Raw genomic sequence first — 22,182 nt, 5'->3', positions numbered from 1 at the left:
CTGCAGGCTTAACCTCGCGTGAAAACCTGCAAAAAAAAACTAAATTCAAAGCGCACGCGCAGCCTCCCCTGCGCACGCGTTCAACCTCTGCACCTCTTCATTCAGAGGATCGGAAGTGCCGGTTTCCCGCGCATGCGCAGTGCATGCAGGAAACCGGCAATTCCATTCAGCCTACGGGTGAGTACCCCGTGCGTACTCACCCGGGGAGAGCCGAATTTCTGGGCCATTAGATTGAGGGTTAAAGGAGGGAACTCGCATTCATGCTTGGAAGAATGTAGAAATTGTAAATTTGAGAACATAGTAAGGGATAAAATGTTCATACGATTTATGGTTTCATGTAATGTACAGATGTATACTGAGTTGGTTTTGGGCGTGTTGCTGGTCACAAGCACACAAAAGTTCCAGATCAGGGGCTCTCATATTAGTTTTGTTCAGGGGTTTCATACTTTGTAAAGGTCTACCCCTGTCTTGTCCATTGAAGGAAAACTATGATGCCTCCCCATTTGTTACTCGATAAAGCAAAAGTATTGCATTTTCTAAGTAAATGAGCCACCAGAATGTTCACTTATCTTTCTGTTTGTTATTTTTCAATGTACAGAATAGGATCTAATGATACAATAGTTAATTGTCACTTTTTTATATAAAGGAAAAGCATTGTGTAAATATCAGTTTTATAATCTATATGTACTCAATATCATTTAACAGTATAATGATATTACTATTCTCTATGTTCTGTCTGATTATTTGTGCTACTGTGCTTTGAAATTAATATCCAGAGGTTTAGCACCTGACTGCCAAACCAATATTGAAGAAAATCTTTGCCTTTAAAGCATTTGCACATCCAGAATATTGAAACAATAATGCCAAAATACAGAATATACATGGTCCATTGCATTCCATCGCAAAGCAACAAAGCTGCTGTTGGACTGACCTGTTTAGTTTATCCACTTGCCATTGGTCCATTTTATATAGGCTAAGATCTGGTATATCAGTCTTTACTTCATGTTTGTTTTTGAATATTGCCAAATCCCCCACCATCAACATCCTGGGAGGTCACCATTGACTAGAAACTCAACTGGACTAGCACATAAACGCATGGCTACTAGACCATGTCAGAGGTTGGGTATTCTGTGGCTAGTGGCCGACCTCCTGACTTCCCAAAGCCTCTCCACTGTTGCATCAACCGAATAGTATTAGGAGCAGGGTTTAACAGCCTAGTAATGGAGGGAAGCCTAGGAGATGCTGCCTGACCTGAGTGTTTCAGGCATTTTTCTGTTTTGTTGCACAGTTGGAAGTATCGTGTATCTACAGAAGTATTTGTAATACTTTGCCTTCTTTACTCTTAAAATGTTAATTACAATATGTTGTAATAACTTGAATTTTACCTGCAAATTAAGAGTTAAATTGTTATTACCTTTGCTTGGGCATAAACCATTTTTTAATATTTTTATAGTAGGCTTGTTTGCCCTTGAAGTGTTCCTCAGGTGTCTGATTTATAACAAAGTGATCAGTGACTCTCGCAACCTACGGCAGTATTGAGATTGACTTAGCTAAGAATAGTCAGCAGAAATGAGAGGACCGAGCTCTCTCGCAAGGAAAATTTCCTTGAAAAGCAGAACATTATGTACAGTTGTATTATAGGGATGGGCAGCAAATGCTGGACTTGTCAGCGATATACCGAGAAGCAATTTAAAAAAAAAAAAAATTGATCTCAAACATTTGGTGTTGGAAGCTGCCCATGGCCTACAGTAGTAATTATGTATGTATTCACTTTGCTACTTCCTGCCATAGCTCTTAACAGGATTCCCCTCTGCCCTAAAAATGGGCACTTTCCTGTATGGTGCCATCATCCAGAAGGACCTCCTAGCTCTATTGTGAAGGGATAGTTACTCTCTGCTCTTCCAGCCGTGTTGTCCACAACAACACTCAGCCTGCAAACAAGAACAGCCACTTCCATTTTAAGTGCAGGAGGCCTTTAAGAGCTGGTGAAATAGTCCTCCCTCTGCACATAAAAAATTCACATAACATATTAGTATTTTCAAATTAGTCAACCCGTGTGAGCATAGGCCTTTCTTTTTGGCCTGATGGCAGAACCAACCCTAGTGCCCCAACTTCTGTGTTTGATCCAGTTTTTTCTCCTCTGCACTAAATGGATATGTTTTGTCTTGGATGAATAATTACTTTTCCTATTTTATCTAATTTCATGCCCTGTTTTGGCAGAAAATATTGTGTGTTTTATATCATTGTAATGTGCTGTGTTATGGCAACTGTTTAAAATGTACTTGTGTATAATTGTTTTATTTTTGATCACAAAATTATAGCAGAACATTTGGTTGTATCCTTGTCTAGGATTGCTGTCCAAACATTACAAGATAATTGCAGTTAGGGAAACAATATTCAGAATTCCGCATTCAAATAAATCATTTGAACAATATAAGCTGTATACTTGGGTTGATTTTTTTTATTTTTTATTTTAAAGACCTCCGTGTATATTGGTTTTGTATTTTTGTAAGTTTTTTTGTATGAGATGTTAAACTGCATCTCTGTTTGAACGGGCTGTTGAGAGAAGAGCAAGGAGCTGTTCTTCTGAGATGCTGACCAACATTTCAGCCACAACCAACACCACCAGAAACAGAATTGTAAAAATTGTGTGTTTCTGGAATGTGGAAGATGTTGGAAAGGCAGCATTTATTGCCCTGACAAGATGGTGGTGGACCTTTTCCTTGAACTGGTGGTGATGGTTGTTCATTTATTTGCTGTCTGTGGGACATTTCTGTGCCCAAATCGACAGCTGCATTTGCCTAGAACAGGGATTGCATTTTTAAAATACTTCACTGGCTGTACATGCACTTGGTGTATGTCCTTTTCCTTACCCTCAATTTTCCCCCTTGTGTCTTTATTCATCCGTGGTATCTCATTAGTGTTTAGTTTGTTTCTGTGTTTTTGCAGAATATATTTTTCTTGGGCTTTGTTGGACACCGTTTTAAATGTTTCCCATTGCTGTTCTACATCATTGTTTGCCAATATTGTTGTCCATTTTATTTTCCCAAGTTCTATTCTTGGCCCCTCAAAATCAACTTTTCTCCAATCTATTACTGTGGCCTTTGTAATGCTTATGTCCTTCTCAATTATTATCTTAAACCGTATTATCTTATCCCTGTTGCCTAGATGTTTCCCTGCTTTTACTTCTCTTATCTGTTCTGGTTCATTCCCCATTACCAGGTCCAGTAGCAAATCCTTGTTGGGTTGCTTTATATTATACTGGATAAGAAAGGAGTCCTGTACACATTGTAGGAACTCCATTCCCTTATCCCCTTTACCTACCTCTTCTGGCCAATTAGTTTTCAGGGTAGTTGAAATCCCCCACCATTATTATTCTGTGCTTGTTACTCATTTCCCTAATTTGTTTGTATATTTCTTCCTCCACCTCCCTTCCACTATTATGTGGTCTGTAGACTACCCTTATTAGTGTGATTGAGGAGCTCATTGTCAAATAAGTACTGTGGAGCACATTGCCAAATAAAGTGGAAACTGTCCCATTTTCGAGTTTACCACCTCATTAGACTGATGTCATAATAAATCTGTCTTGCTGCAATGTTCATTCAAGCAATAATTCATTAATCTTAAGTATTTGAAATGTGGAAGAAAGTCCATGTTTATCATGTTCCGCTCATTTCAGGATTTATATCATTATACATTGTTGCTAGTTTGTTCCATGACTGGTTTAAAAGTTTAAACCTTAGAATCCTGGAAACATTGATTAGTTGATGTGCTCGTCACAAGAACAGAGCATTTGGAATAGTACTTGGTAATTGCATTGCTTCCTGGCACTATAATATGAGCAGCATGAATGTTATCTACAGATTTAAAGATAAAGTTTTCATTATGAACAGTTTGTTCTTGTTTGCTTTTTTGCTCACCCAACCCACAGTTTTAGTTGTAATGTTCTAATCTTGATCTTCGTCCTTTGATCTTTGAACTCCTACTGTACCATTAAACGAACCAAAGAATGGTTAAGAACTTGTACTTTTTTGTCTGTTTAAAGTGTTGATCTCGTTTGGGGAGTTGGCATGTTTGTTTAGCCAACACTGAAGGAGTAAATTGTCAAGAGAGAAATGCATTTATTAACTGTTGAAACTGTCTTGGTTAATATCACTTCAGCCATTTATAATAATTTTAGCTCCCTTGCGGTATTGAGAATAATTAGTCCCCCTAGCCAGTTTCCCATATGAAATCAAAAGTAAGAAGTCACACAACACCAGGTTATAGCCCAACAGCTTTATTTGAAATTGTCCACCCCAGTCCAACTCCGGCATCTCCACACCATGAAATCAAAAGTAATATACTTGCTATTTCAATATGACATTAGAGAAAAAAAATTAGACAGAAATTAAAAAAATTCTTTGAAACTACATTTTAGCCTAGGTAAACTTGATAAAATCACATATCCCATCTTTAATTTATTAAACTGCGTCATCCCATAGACTAGCCTGATTGATTTTGTTTAGCTTCAAACCTAGCATTGTATTTAGTCATCTGGATCCAACATTTGCTAATTATAATTGATAAGTGCAAAATGCTCACTTTCAACAAAAATAACATCGTCTTTTGTTCCTCACTTTTTTTCCAGAATGAAGCAAAATAGAGTTAACCAAAAAGTTGAGACCCAGCCTGCTTCAGATGTTGATAAAGGAAATAAAAGACAGAAGACTAGGTCAGCTCAAGGCAGTGAGGCTTTGAGTGCTTCTCATGTAGACTGGGGAAACCTGCACTATGAGGTGATTCTGCACATCTTTCAGTACTTGCCATTGGTGGATCGGGCTTACGCATCATCAGTATGTAGAACATGGAATGAAGCCTTTCACATGCCGGAACTATGGAGACGATTTGAGTTTGAACTGAACCAGACAGCCACATCCTATTTCAAATCAACCCACCCAGATCTGATCCAGCAGATAATCAAAAAGCATGCAGATCATCTGCAGTTTGTCAGTTTTAAGGTAAAAAAAATAGTATGAGCCATAGGCCTAGAAATTGGGTATAGCCCCGCTTGAGGCGTTAGAACTGGCGCTGCGAAAAGTTTACAGCCAGACGAAACTTATCGCCGCCTGGCACGATATTTGGTTGCATCGCCCCCAAAGGGGATTGAGGCGCGAATTCAGACGTTGCACAGGGCTCCTAAGGTGCAAAACTTCCGGCGCTACCCAATATCGGCGCGGACGGGCGCAGCGCAGGTGATCTCAATTACCGATAACCACAAGACTTCCAGGCGCCGGCCAGCTCTTAAAGGGGTGGGTCAGTCAGCCTCAGCTTCCACACTCAACGCCCTGTAGGCCTCAGAATCGGCGCTCGCCCTTCTCTGGCGCAAAAAACTTGGTCAAGATGGAGAAGGTGAGACAGAGAGCAGAGCGCTTCAGCACTGAGGCTCTGGAGCAGTTGGTGTCTGCAGTGGCACGCCGTCGAGATGTTCTCTATCCTGACAATGGCAGGAGGCCGAATCAAAAGGAGTACCGCCGAGCTTGGAGGGATGTTTGTCAGAGGGTCAACTCCAGCAGCATGGCGACCAGGAGCCCTGCTCAGTGCAGGAAGAAATTCAACGACCTCACTCGGGTCGTTAGGGTGAGTGTTGTTTATGCAAACTTCTGATTCCCTCCATCTGCACCTGACTTTGCGCACCCTGTAGCCATGATGCCCCAATGGCCATCTGTCAGCAAGCACCCATGGCCCTTTCTGGGCACACACATGCACATTTGACTCAAGGCATCATGTAAGGGCTCTTGCACCATGGGGGGCATGAGATGATCACTCAAGGCATCATGTAAGGGCTCTTGCACCATGGGGGGCATGAGATGATCACTCAGGGCATCATGTAAGGGCTCTTGCAACATGGGGGGCATGAGATGATCACTCAGGGCATCATGTAACAGAACTTCCCCTTCTTTCCCCTGCAGTCCAAGCTGGCGACGAGGCGAAAGGAGCAGCGGCGAACCGGTGGCGGACCTCCACAAGTGGTCACTCTCACGGATCTCGAGGAGAGAGTGCACCAGATTCTTGGAGAACGTCTGAGTGGTCCTGTTACCACTGCAGCTGCCGACCCCATTGTCGACAGCGAGGGTAAGGCTCTCACCTTTTTCAGCCATCTCCTTCCACTTGGTCCCCCCGCCAGCATGCTCTCTGTGTGCAGCCATGTCAGAGCCTTGCCGCCAACCTGTCCTTTTGCTAAAGCCACTCTTCGACGTCCCTGCTTTCAGATGATGCATCACCAGCTCGGGATCCGGGCCCTGAAGCTGCCAGTGCCAGTGGCTCCGGAGGCGAGGATCAGGAGGAAGCCGGAGCATCCGTTCCAACTTCAGGGGAGCGTACACATCTGCAGACTGGGGATAGTAGTTCCCTGGAGGTGGGGGGGAGGGGGGGGGCTGCTCTGATGATGAGCCAGTTGCCGGAACAAGCGGCCTGCAGCAATGCGAGGGGGGTAGGCAAGTTCGGCCACTGGCTCCCCGGAGGGCAAGGCAGGGAGCGATGACTGCTGCACAGAGTGCAGAGGAGGTGCGTAGCCTGGCTGAAATGAGCACCCAGGCCTGGCTCAGGCACACTGAGCTGATGGCTGCAGTGGGGAGGATGCCTCAGTTGATAGAAACACTGGCAAAGAGTGTGCTGGACATTGGAGCAGCAATGGAGAGGACTGTCCAGGGCTTCGAGGCTGCTATGGAAAGGACTGTTCAGAGCTTCGACAATCCCTGGAAAGGTCTGTCCAGGGCTTGTCCGAGGCAGTGGAACGGACTGCTCCGGCCTTGTCCGAAGCAATGGAAAGAACTGTCCAGGGCTTCTCCGAAGCACTGGCACCTGCCACACAGGTCCTCACTGCTGCCACGCAGTCACTTGCTGGCCTCGTCCACACCCAGATTGAGGCAACGCGAACTCTCACTGCAGCCACCCTATCTGCATCAGCTAGGATCACCCCGGGCCCTTCCAGTACCATACGAGGCCAGGAATCAGTGGAGCAGTCGATTGTGGCGGATGAGCCGAACCGGTCCCCTCAGAGAGCCAGTGTGTCGTCCGACCATGGTGCAGGTGTCCTCTCTCGGCAGGTGACCATTGCTCATGCCACCGCTGGTACGTCTGCAGTGCAGCTGCCACCACCTGCAGGGCACACTGCTTCCAGCCATGCCCAGATCAAGCAGCCAGCCTCCGCACCCTCCAAGACCAGAGGTCGTCCAGGCCGTCCCTCAGGGGCTTCTGCGCTTCCACACAGTCAGCAGGCGTCCCCCAGCCTTGACCCCACCACTGGGGTTCAATTACGTAGGAGCAGCAGGGAGGGAAGGGGCCGACCGCGAAAGAGAAGTCGTTCTCCATCAAGGGGCCAGCAGTAGAGGGAGGTGCTGAGACATTTCTTTGGCCAAATTCAAGGACTCCCTCACCTGTTGTGATTGTTGGAAATGGTTTGTTTAGTTTTGCGGCTTTGCCGAAGAGTTAACTGTTATTTTGTTAGTTATGGTTTCTGTTGGCATGACATTGTTATGCTGGAAGGAAGGACTTTTTTGACAATAAAGAAAAGTTTTAATTTGCAATGGTACACGTAACTATTTACAGTCATGCTGGCCTTCAGAGGCTTTGAAAGATCCGAAGTGCGCAGGGCGAATGACACCCATCATTCCATCAGAGGGGCCTGGAACCGAGTCCTGATGAGCCTCTGATGGATGGCCCTTCCACTTTCAGGAGCCCTCCCATCTTCCTCCTCCTCCTCGTCCGCATGCTCCTCCTCCTCCTCCTCCTCGTCCGCCTGCTCGTCGTCCCCCTCCTCCTCCTCGTCCGCCTGCTCTGCTGGACCTTGAGGGACAGCTGGCATTGGCTGGGTGCGTCGAATGGCCAAGTTGTGGAGCATGCAGCAGACGACGACGACGATGTGACCCACTTGCTCCGGCAAGTACTGCAGGGCTCCCCCCGAATGGTCTAGACAGCGGAAACGCTGTTTGAGCACACCAAAAGTGTGCTCCACAATGTTCCTGGTCGCCTGATGGCTGCTGTTGTACAGCTCTTCTGCTGGGGTGGCGGCCAAACGGAGTGGTGCCATGAGCCATGGGCAGAGAGGATAGCCCTTGTCCCCAAGAAGCCAGCCTCGTGGGCGAGCCGGCCCCTCAAAAAGGTCACAAACTGAGGTCTGCCGCAGGATGAACGCATCGTGGCTGCTCCCTGGGAATTGGGCGTTGACTGCCACGATCATTTGGCGGTGGTCACAGACCAGCTGCACATTGAGGGAGTGGAACCCCTTGCGGTTGCGGAAGTCCTCAGGATTCAGTAATGGTGCCCGCAAAGCCACGTGTGTGCAATCAATCGCCCCCTGCACCATGGGGAAGTCTGCAATAGCAGCGAAGCCCTGCGCGCACTCCGCCTGCTTCTCCAGGGTCAGAGGGAAGGTGATGAATTGACGCCGCCTTCTATAAAGGGCAGCTGTCACTTGCCGGATGCAACAATGCACTGCAAACTGAGAGATATTCGCAATGTCCCCAGTGGCTGACTGAAAGGATCCGCTGGCATAGAAATTGAGGGCAACAGTCACTTTGACGGCCCCCGACAGAGAGGTCCTGCACCGTAGACGCGGCTGCAGATCCTCAGCAAGCAGGTGGCACAGCTCAGTTACAACCTCCTTACCGAATCGGAGCCTTCGAACACACTGCTCCTCCGACATGGCAAAGTATGACACCTGCTGCCTGAATACCCTCGCAGCGTACCCTCGGATTGGCCGACCTCCATTGCCCCTCCTCCTTCTGGCCAATCCCGGCCCCCTCTCCCGCCGTCTCTGTGCTCCTTCAAAGTGTCCGGCCATGTGGACGTGGCCCTCCAAAGCAGCTCCCATTCCGATACCAGTTGGGCAAAACGCTGTTAGGTGTAGCGCTCCAACTGCTCCGGACAGGTCTGAAGGTCCCAAGTATTCTAAGGCTAAATCCCAAAAAATCTGCTCAACAGTTGCTCACCAACTCTCTCCAGCAACGATCGCAATGAACAGGCCAAGTGGCTGCAGCTTTTATACTAGAGCTGTCCCCTTTAAATAGCGCCCCTGACTCCGAGAAGGGCCTGGTAACGTTCCATCGAACTGTCACTAATAGCGCTAGGCGGAAAGGTTCCGGGCGCCACCGAATATCCGGTCAGGGGCGCTTAAAAGGCGTTGCACACTGAAATGACGTCATGAGATCAACAGTTAGCGCAGGCGTTAAATGTATAGTCAATATGGGAGGTGTCGCTATCTTCATTGCGCCCGCCCGAACATTGGGTAACGCCCCACATTTCGGACTCATTAGGCGCTAACAACCGAATTTCTAGGCCATACAGTTTTAAAATAACATAACAGGCTAATAATTTCTTTTGATGCACAGAATTTTTTCTTCTCTTTCCTCTGCTGTCCTTTCCCCCTACCCCCAATACATTTCTCTCCTTTACTGAAAGTTGACAGTCCTCTGGTACCTTAACAGTGGCTATACTTCAGTTGAGAGAGTGTCAAAAGACTGGTTGACTGTGGGGAACATCACAGCTGAGTTTAATCCTATCCATCCTTCCACTTCATGGAAGAAATCACTTTATGATCAGGGGCAAGAATGCTGGTGCTTTTCCTCATCTCTCTCTACCTCTCCCCAAGTCCTGGGAACAGTACAAAGCATACCAATATCCAAGAGGTATAAGCAGCGGTGGGGTGGGTGAGAATCAAAAGTAAAGGCTGGAATTTTCTGGGGTCCTTGCGGGCTCGATTGGAGGTGGGTTGGGTGGGATATTTGAAATATCTTACAGCGGGTCAGGAACCCGCCGTCATCCCGACTTCCCCACGTGCCTTTCCCTCTGGTGTGTTTGCCTGCGCGGCCGTGACCCGAACAGCAGAGGCGGGCGAGCTAATTTAAATCATTATTAGGTACTTGTCAGAGCCTTAAGCGTCTTTAACTCCCTTTCAAATTTCCCTGGATGAGCACAGGAATCACGCAGCTCAGGAACCACACCTGTGAACCTGAGGCGGAAGTTGAATGACCATTGATCCAGCTCATTAGTGCACAACAAGAAAAATACAATAAAACCTCCCACCTGACGGCTGATCACTTTCCTAAGGCAGATGCTTTTGCTGAGTGCATTGTAAGCACAGATTTAGCTTTCTAGAGGTTGTGAATGTTTCTAGCAAAGTCTGCATCCACTGTCACCTCATTGGTAAAACCTGTCACACCATTGACAGGTTGATTCTGTCATCTCCTACTTGACCTGTGAAATAAAGAATAGATTTGCCTTCCAAAGCTAGGCTTTATTAACTTTAAAATCAGCAGCATATCTTTCCACATCCAGTCCCAACTAAGCTAGAAAAGGACTGAATTTAAGGTAGCCACAACACATCATGTGATCATCAACTACCAATGAGATTACAACACATATCCCAAGGCAGTTAACAAACAACGAATCACAATACTTTTACTAATCAAGGAATAATCACCACATTCACCCCTCCTTTTTAAAATATACTCCAACCTAATAACTTTTACAATTTACAATTAATTATTTACAACTAAACTATGCACGAGAATAAAACTATTTACATAACACAATACTAAATGAACAACAAATAATAACATTACGCATAAGTATTAAGTATCTCTCAACTAAAACAATATACTATAATATTTCAACAATTTTTAAAACATTACTATCAATTTAAAAGTCCATTTTCAATCGGTCGACCGGATATCTTGTTCGTGTCGACCTTCTTAACCTTGGTGAAATTCCTTGCCCTCCCACGCCAGAAGGCACAGAAGTATCTTCAACAGGAAGGCTATCCATATCCCGATTCTCAACGGTTTCCGGATTAGAAATCCCATCAGAAGATGAACTAGGACGGTCATAAACATCTATCAAAGGCTGACTAATAGAAGTATGATTATCTGCAATCGGATTGGAAATATTCGTAGTATCTGTAACAGCATCCACATTATCCGAATCATGACCATTATTAATATTCTCAGAAGAGGGCTGGCCCCCACAAGGAGCCAAGTCTTTAATTGAAACAGTACTTTCTTTCCCATCTTGGAATCGAATATGAGCATATTGGGAATTTGCCTCCAACAGCTCCACCTCCTCCACCAAGGGGTCATATTTTGACAATCTAACATGACGTCGAAGCAACACAGGTCCCTGCATAGTAAGCCATGAAGGTACCGAATATCCCGTAGTAGATCTCCGCGGATAGTTAAAGAGCCTTTCATGGGGGGTCACATTAGTAGCCGTTGAAAGCAATGATCTAATGGAATGCAGGGCATCAGGCAGCACCATTTCCCACTGTGTATTCTTAAGGTTCCGGGATGTCAACGCCAACATAACTGCCTTCCAGATCACCCCATTGTATCGTTCACACTGTCCATTACCCTGGGGATTATACGGGGTAGTTCTACTAGTAGAAATTCCCCGACTCTGAAGGTATTCCTTCAACTGGGAAGACATAAAAGAACTTCCCTGATCCGAATGGATATACGCAGGCATCCCAAAGATGACAAAAAGTTGAGTCAAACATTTAATAACTAGCAGCTGATACATCTGCACAAGGAAAAGCAAAAGGGAACCTTGAAAACTCGTCCACAACAGTAAATATATATCGGTTTTGAGTAGTTGAAGGAAGAGGTCCCTTAAAATCAACACTCAAACGTTCAAAAGGAGAAGTAGCCTTTATAAGATGAGCTCGTTGAGGCTTAAAGAAATTCGGTTTACACCGAGCACAGATAGAACATGATGAAGTCATCCGCTTGACGTCTTCAACTGAAAAAGGCAAGTTCTTACTGCGTACAAAGTGTATCATCCTTGTAACCCCAGGATGACATAAAGCATTGTGAAGATTAATAAGCGTATCTCCGTGAATCACAGAACAATAAGCCCTCGACAGTGCATCAGCAGCAACATTATCCTTCCCCGGACGATAAACTATGTCAAAATGGTAACATGCCAACTCAATCCTCCATCTCATTTTATCATTTTTAATCTTTCCAAAATGTTTAACATCAAACATAAAGGACACAGATTTTTGATCAGTTACCAACGTGAAATGTCGCCCCGATAAATAATGTCTCCATTTACGCAATGCTTCTACTATTGCGTATGCCTCTTTTTCTATTGAGGAATGCCTTTTTTCACTATTATTCAAAGTACGTGAGAAAAAGGCCACAGGTCTTCCATTTTGGTTCAAAGTAGCCCCATTGCAAAATCCGAAGCATCCGTCTCAATCACAAAGGGAACCTGCTCATCAATGGAATGCACAACTGCTCCTAAAATATCCTTTTTAAAATTCTCAAAACATGTCCTGGCCTCCCATGATAGAGGATATGTCGTAACCCGAATAAGAGGCCGGATCTTCTGTGAAAAATTTGCAATCCAATTAGAATAATAAGAAAACAGCCCAACAACTCGTTGCAAAGCCTTAGAATTAGTAGGACAAGGTAAATCGATCAATGGTCGCAGACGTTCTGGATCTGGTTTAATCTTATTTCCCGAAATAATATACCCCAATAGATTTACCTCAGTAGTCGAAAAGATACATTTCTCTTTGTTAAAAGTTAAACCAACTTTTTCCGCAGCTTGAAGGGATCTTTTTAAATTAGAATCATGCTCCACCCTTGATTTGCCACACACTGTGATGTCATCTAAGTATGAAAAGGTGTCAGAGAGGGAGTTATCACTTATAAAAGCATCCATTGCCCGTTGAAAACAAGCAACACCATTAGTAACACCAAATGGTATTCGGCAAAACTGATACAGCTTTCCACCAGCCTCAAAGGCCGTATATGGTTGATCCTTCTTAACAATAGGAATCTGATGATAAGCACTCTTTAAATCAATAGTGCTAAAAACTTTATACTGAGATACTTTATTGATAAGCTCATCAATCTTAGGCAAAGGGTACGCGTCTAATTGAGTATACCTATTAATTGTTTGAGAATAGTCTATCACCATTCGTTTCTTGTGTCTCTCATTAGTCGTGACAACTACCTGTGCTCGCCAAGGCGAATAACTAGGTTCAATGATTCCTTCCAATAAGAGACGTTGAACTTCAGAATTAATAAATTCTCTATCCTGACTACTATATCTTCTTGACTTGGTAGCAATTGGCTTACAATCCGACATCAAATTGGAAAAAAGTGATAATGGAGGAATAGATAAAGAGGTTAATCCACAAATAGATAAAGGTGGCTTAGTCCCTCCAAATGAAAGACTAAGAGACTCGTGTAACTGAAGCACATCGTGTCCAATCAAAATATCTGCACAGAGATTAGGCAAAACAGATAGGCGTATATCAGTATACGTATTACCTAGAAGAACCATTTTCACAAAGCAACAACCAGCTATTTGTGAAGTAAGGGTCGTCTGAGCCATACACACCTGATACGTAACAGGCGAAATTTTCAAATGCTTCTCCTTCGCAAACTGAAGACTTATAAAACTCTCAGTACTGCCCGTATCTATAAGGGCCTTCACTTCCAACCCATTAACTTGAGCCGTAACTATAGCTTTGTTTAGGCCATGAGCAAATGCAGCAGAAATTGATGCAATAAACGCCCTATCTAAAGGCTGAATAGTCACAGAAGAGGTAGTGGAGGAAGACCCTCCCACACCAGGAGAAGGGAAGGTAATTGAACCTGATGATTTGCACACGCGTGCATAATGACCTCTCTTGCCGCATTTACTACACACAGCCTCCCGAGCAGGACACTTCAGACGAGGGTGCCGGATATTCCCACAAAAATAACACTTCTGAATCCTAGAGGCAACGGCCGCCGAAGTAGAAACTGTTTCAAAATCTAGTAAACCACTCCCATTAAATCCACATAATTCCTTTTCATCCGAAACTGCCGAAACCATAGTCGCAGGCCGATTAAAAAGAGCATAAGAATCCGAACTTCTCTGAGCCACAAGCTTGCTCAAAAGCACTTTTAAGATCCAGAGTCTTATTTTCTAACAACCGCTGACGAATTGATCTAGACAGTAATCCATTAATAAAAGCATCCCGTACCGATTCGTCCATATGTTCTTCAGCCGTCACAGCCTTATAATTACAGTCAACACTAAGGCATCGAAGTGCTTGTAAATAAGTATCCAAAGATTCTCCCACCTGCTGCCTACGGGCAGATAGAAGATGACGTGCAAATACCTCATTCTTTGGTTTAACAAAAATCTTTTCCAATGTAGAAATAGCCTCTTCATAAGTTTTACAGTGCAAAATATATTTATATACATCCGGGTCAATGTAGTTGATCAGCTTATTTAGAGCCTCTTGATCCAACACGCCCAAAAAGTTTTTAAATGTACAATACCAATGTTTCCATTTATCATCCACTCCAGCAGAATTGGGGTCAGCCTTGAATCGTTCTGGTTGAAGATATCGCTCCATTCTAACAAAAAGTTAATAAATTGAAATAAAGAATAGATTTGCCTGCCAAAGCTAGGCTTTATTAACTTTAAAATCAGCAGCATATCTTTCCACATCCAGTCCCAACTAAGCTAGAAAAGGACTGAATTTAAGGTAGCCACAACACATCATGTGATCAACTACCAATGAGATTACAACACATATCCCAAGGCAGTTAACAAACAACGAATCACAATACTTTTACTAATCAAGGAATAATCACCACATTCTGCCATCTGTTCCATCAGCATGGGTGCCGTTTATACTGTCTCATCGGACCACGAGCCCCAACACCAGCAGCACCAACAATAACGCCACCAACCTTCTCCTCAACCACCTGATGCTGCACAGGACAGAGGGCTTTAGCGCAGGCTTGCACTGAGCCAGAGGCGATGCCCTAACAGAGTATACATGCAGAGGATGAGCTTCCTCAACATGACGGAGCAGCAGTGCCAAAGGAGGCTCAGGCTATCGCGCCAGGTCATCGCAGACGTTTGCACATTGCTGGAGCAAGACCTGCAGCCCAGAGGAGCGGGTGGACATGCCTTACCAGTGGCTGTCAAAGTCACCAGCGTCCTCAACTTCTTCGTCTCGGGCTCCTTCCAGGGATCAGCAGCAGACATTTGTGGCATCTCGCATTCGGCCTACCACAGATGCATCACACAGGTCACCGATGCCCTCTTTGACAAGTCAGCCAACTATATCAACTTTGCCACTGATGAATCCAGTGTTGCTGAGCAGGCATTTGGCTTTGCCGCTCTAGCTTCCGATGGGTGCAGGGCGTCATTGACTGCACACATGTGGCCATCGGGGCACCCCATCACCCAGGAGTCTTGGTCAACTGCAAGAGCTTCCACTCCCTCTATGTGCAGCTCGTCTGCAACCATAGGAAGATCATCATGCATGTGTGCGCCAGATTCCCTGGCAGCTGCCATGACTCTTTCGTCCTGCGCCAATCCACCCTCCCTCAGCTCTTCGCTCCTCCAAACAGACTTTCTGGCTGGCTGCTTGGAGACGAGGGGTATCCACTGAAGACGTGGCTCATGACACCCTTGAGGAAGCCAAGTACTGAGGCCGAGGCGGGATATAATGAAAGCCATATTTCCACCAGATGTGTCATAGAGCAGACAGTAGGCATGCTGAAAATGAGCTTCAGATGTCTTGACAGATCCGGAGGAGCTTTCAGTACACACCAGCCAGGGTCTCCAGAATCATCGTTGTCGCTGTGCCCTGCACAACATAGTGCAGCAGCGAGGATTAGCGCTGCATGAGGAGCAAGGCACTGAGTGCACAGCCTCTTCAGAGGAGGAGCAGGAGGAACCTGCGGTTCAGATCCCACCAGCACCCGAACACATTGCTGCCCAGGAGGCCAGGAATGGGCTCATCGTGGCCAGATTTACTTAACTTCAGGCATTACACCCATATGGCTGCCACATGCTGCGCCAGGTTGGCACCACCACACAGCAACACCATAAAGCATCCCTACAATGACCAAGCCATTCCTTTCACACTGACCACCATTGCTGGAGGTAACGTTATGTCTCACCATTCACTCCAACTCACTAAGCCACTTCCAAAGGTGCACACAAATGACCGGAAAGCGGTGAAAATAAAGTTTTTTTTATCTGTGACATCACAGTCATGGAAACTTTAAAGAAATATTTAATAAAACACCCAAGTGGCTACCCTTGTGAACCTACTTGTTTCATCTTTCTCTTAAATGTGCTTCTACGTGGCTTCAGCAGAGGTAGAGGCAGCCAGCTCACTTCCCTGCTGTGACTGCATAGACGCTTTTGGCAGACGTCCTTTGGGTTTTGGAGCCTGTGATGGCCCCGCTGAAGTCTGCTCCTCCTGTACCTGGCAAAAAAAGAGGCATCTGGGGCTCTGAGTGAGGTGGAGTTGGGGGGCAGGGGATGAGGGGACCACTGGGGAGAAGTTTGAGCGCTTTGAGAGAAGCCCCCACTTCTATATCCCCTCTCGCCATCAGCCCGCTCATGGGCCACCCGCATTTACCTGCTAGCAAGGAGCTGGAGAGCACCTTGCTGCAAAGCAGTGGGGCCATGAGGACCCACTTCTACATTGCCATCCCTCCTAGAGAGGCCATCTATTCTCCATAGAGACCACGTGCTCCTGTGGGTGGTGCATTACCTGCTCAATGCAGGTGGCCATGCTATCCATGGAAGAGCCTAAGTCACCATCGCCTGCGACACAGTGGTGCTCATGTTGGAGATGGAGCCCTCCATTCTCTGGACATTTGCAGAAACCGCGGTCGCAAAAACTGTCAAAGCCTCCTGCACTTCTTGCTGTACTCCCAGGTCCCCTGAGGCTTAGCGTCTGCTTGCAGCTGAACAGAGCTGGGAGCATCCTGCATCCTCCAGCGAGGAGACTCCACTGCTGTCCCTGTCTCAACCATTTGCTCACTTGTGACTTGAGATACCAAGTGACAACACTGCTCTATCTCGCGTGGGACCCACCAGGATGCAAGGATCTGCGCTGGTGCTGGGTGCGCTTCTGTCTGGTGATGGTGCACCCTCAGGCTGGAGGATGCTCTTGAGAAGTCGTCTTCCTCTTCCTCCTGGACAGGGGGTGGGGGGCTCTTGATGGACCTGTGGGAGAGTAAAGAGATAAGTTAGATATGTTATATGAAGAATGGGTACAGATACCATTATGCACGTGATGAACATTCACTGGCTGCTGACATCCGTTCCACAAGCATATGGAGGAAGTCATCGGAGAACCTGGGTGCAGCCCTCTGTCTCAGTGCAGTCATGTTTGGCGCTCTTTGCAGCAGTCCAATCGTGCAGTGTGCTATCTGCACACTCCTAGATGAACCTTCAAATGCAGTGTGGCCATGGCTCCTTTAAATATCCCGGCTGAAAACGCGTCATTGATGACATCATTTAATAGAGCTGGGAAACGCACAGGGCGGCCTTAATAGGCTCCATTAACGGAAAGTCGATCTCAGGAGTGCCATGGTATGAAGAACGGGGTCACGACCCGCCACTGCACCCGCCCAGGAACAGAAAATTCCAGCCATTGTCTTCGGTCCCCGCCACTAACTCTCTTCACTCGCCACCACCTCCATCCCTCTCCCTGGTCTGAGGCTGAACCAGATCATTCGCAATCTTTGCATCCTATTTGACCCTGAGATGAGCTCCGGACTACATATCCGCTCCATCACCAAGACCGCAACGTCGACTTCTGTAACAGCGCTAGTCTCCACCCCACCTCTGCTCATCTGCTACTGAAATCCTCATCCATGCCTTTACTACCTCTAGATAGGACTATTCCAATGCTCTCCTGGCCAGCTCCATAATCTTGAACTCATCCAAACCTCTGCTGCCCGTATCCTAACTTGCACCAAATCCCGTTTTGCTCCTCACCCCTGTGCTCCATTGGCTCCTGGTCCGGCAACGCCTTGATTTTAAAATTCTCATCCTTGTTTTCAAATCCCTCCAAGGCTTCGTCCCTTCCTATCTCTGAAACCCCCTCCAGCCCTACAACCCTCCGAGATCTCTGCACTCCTCCAATTCTTGCCTCTTGCGCATCCCCGATTTTTAATCGCTCCACAATTGGTAGCCGTGCCTTTAGCTGCTTATGACCTAAGCTCTGGAATTCCCTCTCTGCCTCTCTTTCCTCCTTTAAAATGCAAGTTAAAACCTTCCCCTTTGACCAAGCTTTTGGTCACCTGTCCTAATATCTTGTGGTTTTTGTCAAATTTTGTTTTATAACACTCCTGTGAAGGGCCTTGGGATGGTTTACTACATTAAAGGTGCTGTATAAATGCTTGTTGTTGAAGTGGGGCTGGATTGAAATTGATCAATGCATTCTGGACATTTAGGATTGGTGACTGATGCATGTTTGCAATCAGTGCATCTTTATGAAAGTAAACATTGGGTTGCATAAAAACCATGTGAAGCATCCGTCTGAAGGAATCAGAAAGGCAATATACAGTTTCTTCAGGCAAACTGCATGTAAAGCAGTAAAGTAAACTCAACCTGTTTTCCTTGATATTTTAATTATGTTTTCATAGTAATTTATGTAAGATCAAGGCACCACAAAGTTGCTACTTCGGACAATGCACCAAGTTCATCAAATAAGTAATACTAGCAAAAGCTTGAATACTGTCTTGAGTGATGTTTTGACCATTTTTTGCCCCTCCTTTAATGATTATCATCAATATATATCTGGTTGTACTATAAATTACAGAATTGATTGTAGTGTTCAGCTAATTTCCATCGTTTAAATCTCCTTTCTTGCCTTTTTCAGGTTGACAGTAGCACGGAGTCTGCAGAGGCAGCGTGTGATATTCTTTCACAACTGGTCAACTGTTCCATAAAGACCTTGGGGTTGATCTCCACAGCAAGACCTAATTTCATGAATTTGTCAAAGGTAGCTTTTTAAATTTAAAAAAAAAAATCTAGCTTAACTGTAATGGAGGAACAACATTTTTTTTAAAGCAATTACACAAAATTCATTACCTTTTTTGCTTTCACAGTCACGTTTTGTGCCTGCTCTGACTGGTGTTTGTGAACTCAAAGTCACTGTCTTCAATCAAGATTGATGATACACCGGTAGATGACCCATCTCTCAAAGTTTTGGTGGCTAATAACAGTGACACTCTGAAATTGTTGAAAATGAGCAGTTGCCCTCATGTTTCACCTGTAGGTAAATCCAAGCTTGCTCACAATGTAATTTGCAGTTCAGCAAGAAATGTTTCAGGTGTACTGAAATGGTGTGTCAAGTGTGTTTCTACCATAGTGTACTGATATTGGGAAGTCAGTACAGAAGGGCCTTTGGAATCTATGTCCACTCTTTTTCATGGAGCCTTACTGCATCAGGTCATCTAATTTTTATTGAATAATTGAAAGTTTCCAGTTTCCTAATTTAATTCATCATGAAAGCATTGATTATGTAATGATTGCTCAAATGATTGTACTGTTCTGAGGAGAGCAGTGATGTTTTGTGTGTTATACTATTGATGGTTTACTCAAGCTATTTGAGTGGCTTGGATGGTTCACAAAAAGGCGTAGTTTGATTAATACACCTTTGGAATCTTGTATAATTGCGTGTTGAATAAACTCAAGTATGATTTATTTTTATATGGCGAATTGATTTTAGTTTATATATTTCATAATTTTTGTGTTGCAGTACTAATATTTTAAGTAATGTTGCCACCACTTTTGTGCTCTCTGTGCACCTTTGTTGTATAACCTGATACTAGAGGAAAGTTGTAATAAGAGTTAGTTGTCTAATGGTTTTACTAAGAAATAATGCTATTCTCTAAACTGTGCTGTGATCTAAACATTTTAAATGTTCCTTCTCTTGGTTTGATGCCAGATTGCATGGGGTGGGTTGGTGAGCACTTGCACTGATAACGATATACTTTCAATTTAGAAATCAATGAAGCGCATTGCTCGTTCCTAAATTCAGTACTGACAGACTCCTACTGTATGGTAGAGGAAGTTACTAAATAATTTGTGTGTATTTTGCTGATGCAATTGAGATTAGGTATGCTAACATGACTAAGTTGGTCATAATGTAGAGAAGCCTTCTTTAGCTTGATTACATATATATTTCCTCCCCCCCAAAAAATCTTTTAATTGTACAAACAAAATTGATGTAAATATTTATGAACAATGACTTCAGAAAAACACCCCTTTTGCACTAAAGTGATATTTCCATTGCTAACCTTTATTTGTATCTAAGGGAGATTACTGGTTTTGTTTGAGAATATGGACTATTCCCACCAGGAACTGAATTGAAATTGCCAAAGCTCATTTCACTTTTAAAAACTTGGTTAGCAGAGAAAGGAGAATTTCATCCTAATCAATCCCAAGTCTACAAAGTAAAAAAAATAAATTCATCCTGTCCCTCTTGCCATCTAGTTCAAATTACCAGTGACTAAATTATACATTTACTTTGTCTGTGTATTTTTGTTAGTCATATGTTAAATAGGTATTCATTTTTTTCCCCTATGCAGGTATTCTTTGTGTGGCAGATCACTGCTATGGTCTCAGAGAGCTGGCACTAAACTATTACCTTCTGAGCGATGAGTTGCTGTTGGCTTTATCCAGCGAGGAGCATGTTCATCTTGAACATCTTCGCATTGATGTGGTGAGTGAGAACCCTGGACAGACCCAGTTCCACAGCATCAAAAAGAGTAGCTGGGATGCTCTTGTGAAACACTCTCCAAAAGTCAACATTGTCATGTACTTCTTTCTGTACGAAGAAGAGTTTGACCCATTTTTCCGTGATGAAACTCCAGTCACTCACATCTATTTTGGTCGTGCAGTTAGTAAGGAGATGCTGGGTCGTATTGGAATGAACTGCCCGAGATTGATCGAAGTAGTAGTCTGTGCAAACAGTCTTCAGCCTCTGGACGATGAACTGATACGCATTGCAGAACGTTGCAAAAACCTAACTGCCATGGGTCTGGGTGAATGTGAGGTTTCATGCAGTGCATTTGTGGAGTTTGTGAAGATGTGTGGCGGACGGCTGACTCAGCTATCCATCATGGAGGAAGTGCTGATACCAGATCAGAAATATAATTTGGAGCAAATCCACTGGGAGGTTTCCAAGTATCTGGGAAGGGTATGGTTCCCAGATATGATGCCCACCTGGTAAAGTTGATGCAGATTATTTAAGCTAGAGAATGAGGGGCTCAGCAGGCTCAAGGGGATGGTTCACAATGCTTTCATCAATGAACAAAGCATACAGTTAAATAGATGATAAATCTGAATACTGAATAAGTATTAACACAATTAAACATTTACAAAGTCTAAGATCTATTTGAATGCACTTTTCAGTCCTGTTTGTCAGGATTCAGATGTTGACTACCGTGATTGTGACTGTGTCTAATTACTTACAGATTGTATCTTAACATTTTCAAGGTTTATTTTTAACCAGATCTTGTGTGGCTTCTGCTCATGGATGTGATTGTGATTTTGAAGAAGGCCTACTTCACTTAGTAATCACAGAAATGAACTGAATATTGAGAAGTGATCAAGCCCATGGGCCTGTAGATTAATACTTTACTTTCTTCTGCTTAAGGAGAAGAAAGAATCTGAATAGGCTGACAAATTAACTGATACTCATTTGTGACTGGTACCCAATAAATGCCATATTAAATGTGTACTTTTTTTCATTTGAACTAGAGACATTGAAGCAGAATGGTTTTGCATTAGCCTATATGGAGGTGAATTTTTTTGACTCCATGGCAGTGTTTCCAACATTGTATATACAAGCAATAGTATACTTACTAAAATGTACTAGCCTTGTTGCCAAAAGAAAACATCAGAAGAACTGAAACACTGAAAACCCTACTGTGTTTTGGAAAATGTGCACCAGATATCTCATCCTGTCTGAAAATCCTTGAATAACTGCCCCGGTTTATACGTTTGAAGCTAGAAACAGTAATGTTTTTTTTAAATTCAAGATTAAGCATGGTTATCCTGTTGTGAAATCTTATGTTGTTGTGCGCCAGAAATGTCAGTTAAACCTTAAGGTGATTTTTATCTTGGTATCAACTTCAAAATAAGCTGCAGCATTTACACAGACTGCCTTTAGGCAGATTTTATCCTATTCAATTTTGGTGCATTTATCCACAATTGCAAGGAGTTAACTAAGTTTTTTACTAAGTTGATATTATTTAAGGTCTACTTGCATGGGTGTAAACCTGGTAAATGTCTGGATTTTCAGCTCCATCGTAAGATTGCAACTTAAAAGCATATAGAAACAGAAATTATTTAGTGGGTGTAAGTAGA

The 22,182-nt window shown here is 44.3% G+C and overlaps 1 protein-coding gene across 1 annotated transcript; it reads left to right on the top strand.

Annotated features, from left to right (window-relative positions):
- The first annotated feature begins 4,631 nt into the window (after positions 1-4,631).
- LOC147114063 (F-box/LRR-repeat protein 3-like) lies at positions 4,632-21,043 on the top strand. Its single transcript, XM_085994057.1, is given in 5 exon segments — positions 4,632-5,000; positions 18,686-18,808; positions 18,915-18,937; positions 18,939-19,084; positions 20,400-21,043. Coding segments are annotated over 5 exon segments (1,305 nt in total).
- The last annotated feature ends 1,139 nt before the right edge of the window (positions 21,044-22,182 follow it).

The sequence above is a fragment of the Somniosus microcephalus genome, chromosome 8 (genome assembly GCF_052327205.1).
Source record: "Somniosus microcephalus isolate GS21.2 chromosome 8, FLI_Smic_1.0, whole genome shotgun sequence".
Taxonomy (NCBI): domain Eukaryota; kingdom Metazoa; phylum Chordata; class Chondrichthyes; order Squaliformes; family Somniosidae; genus Somniosus; species Somniosus microcephalus.
Note: the sequence above shows the minus strand (reverse complement) of the source record. Positions and strands in the feature narration are given on the sequence as shown.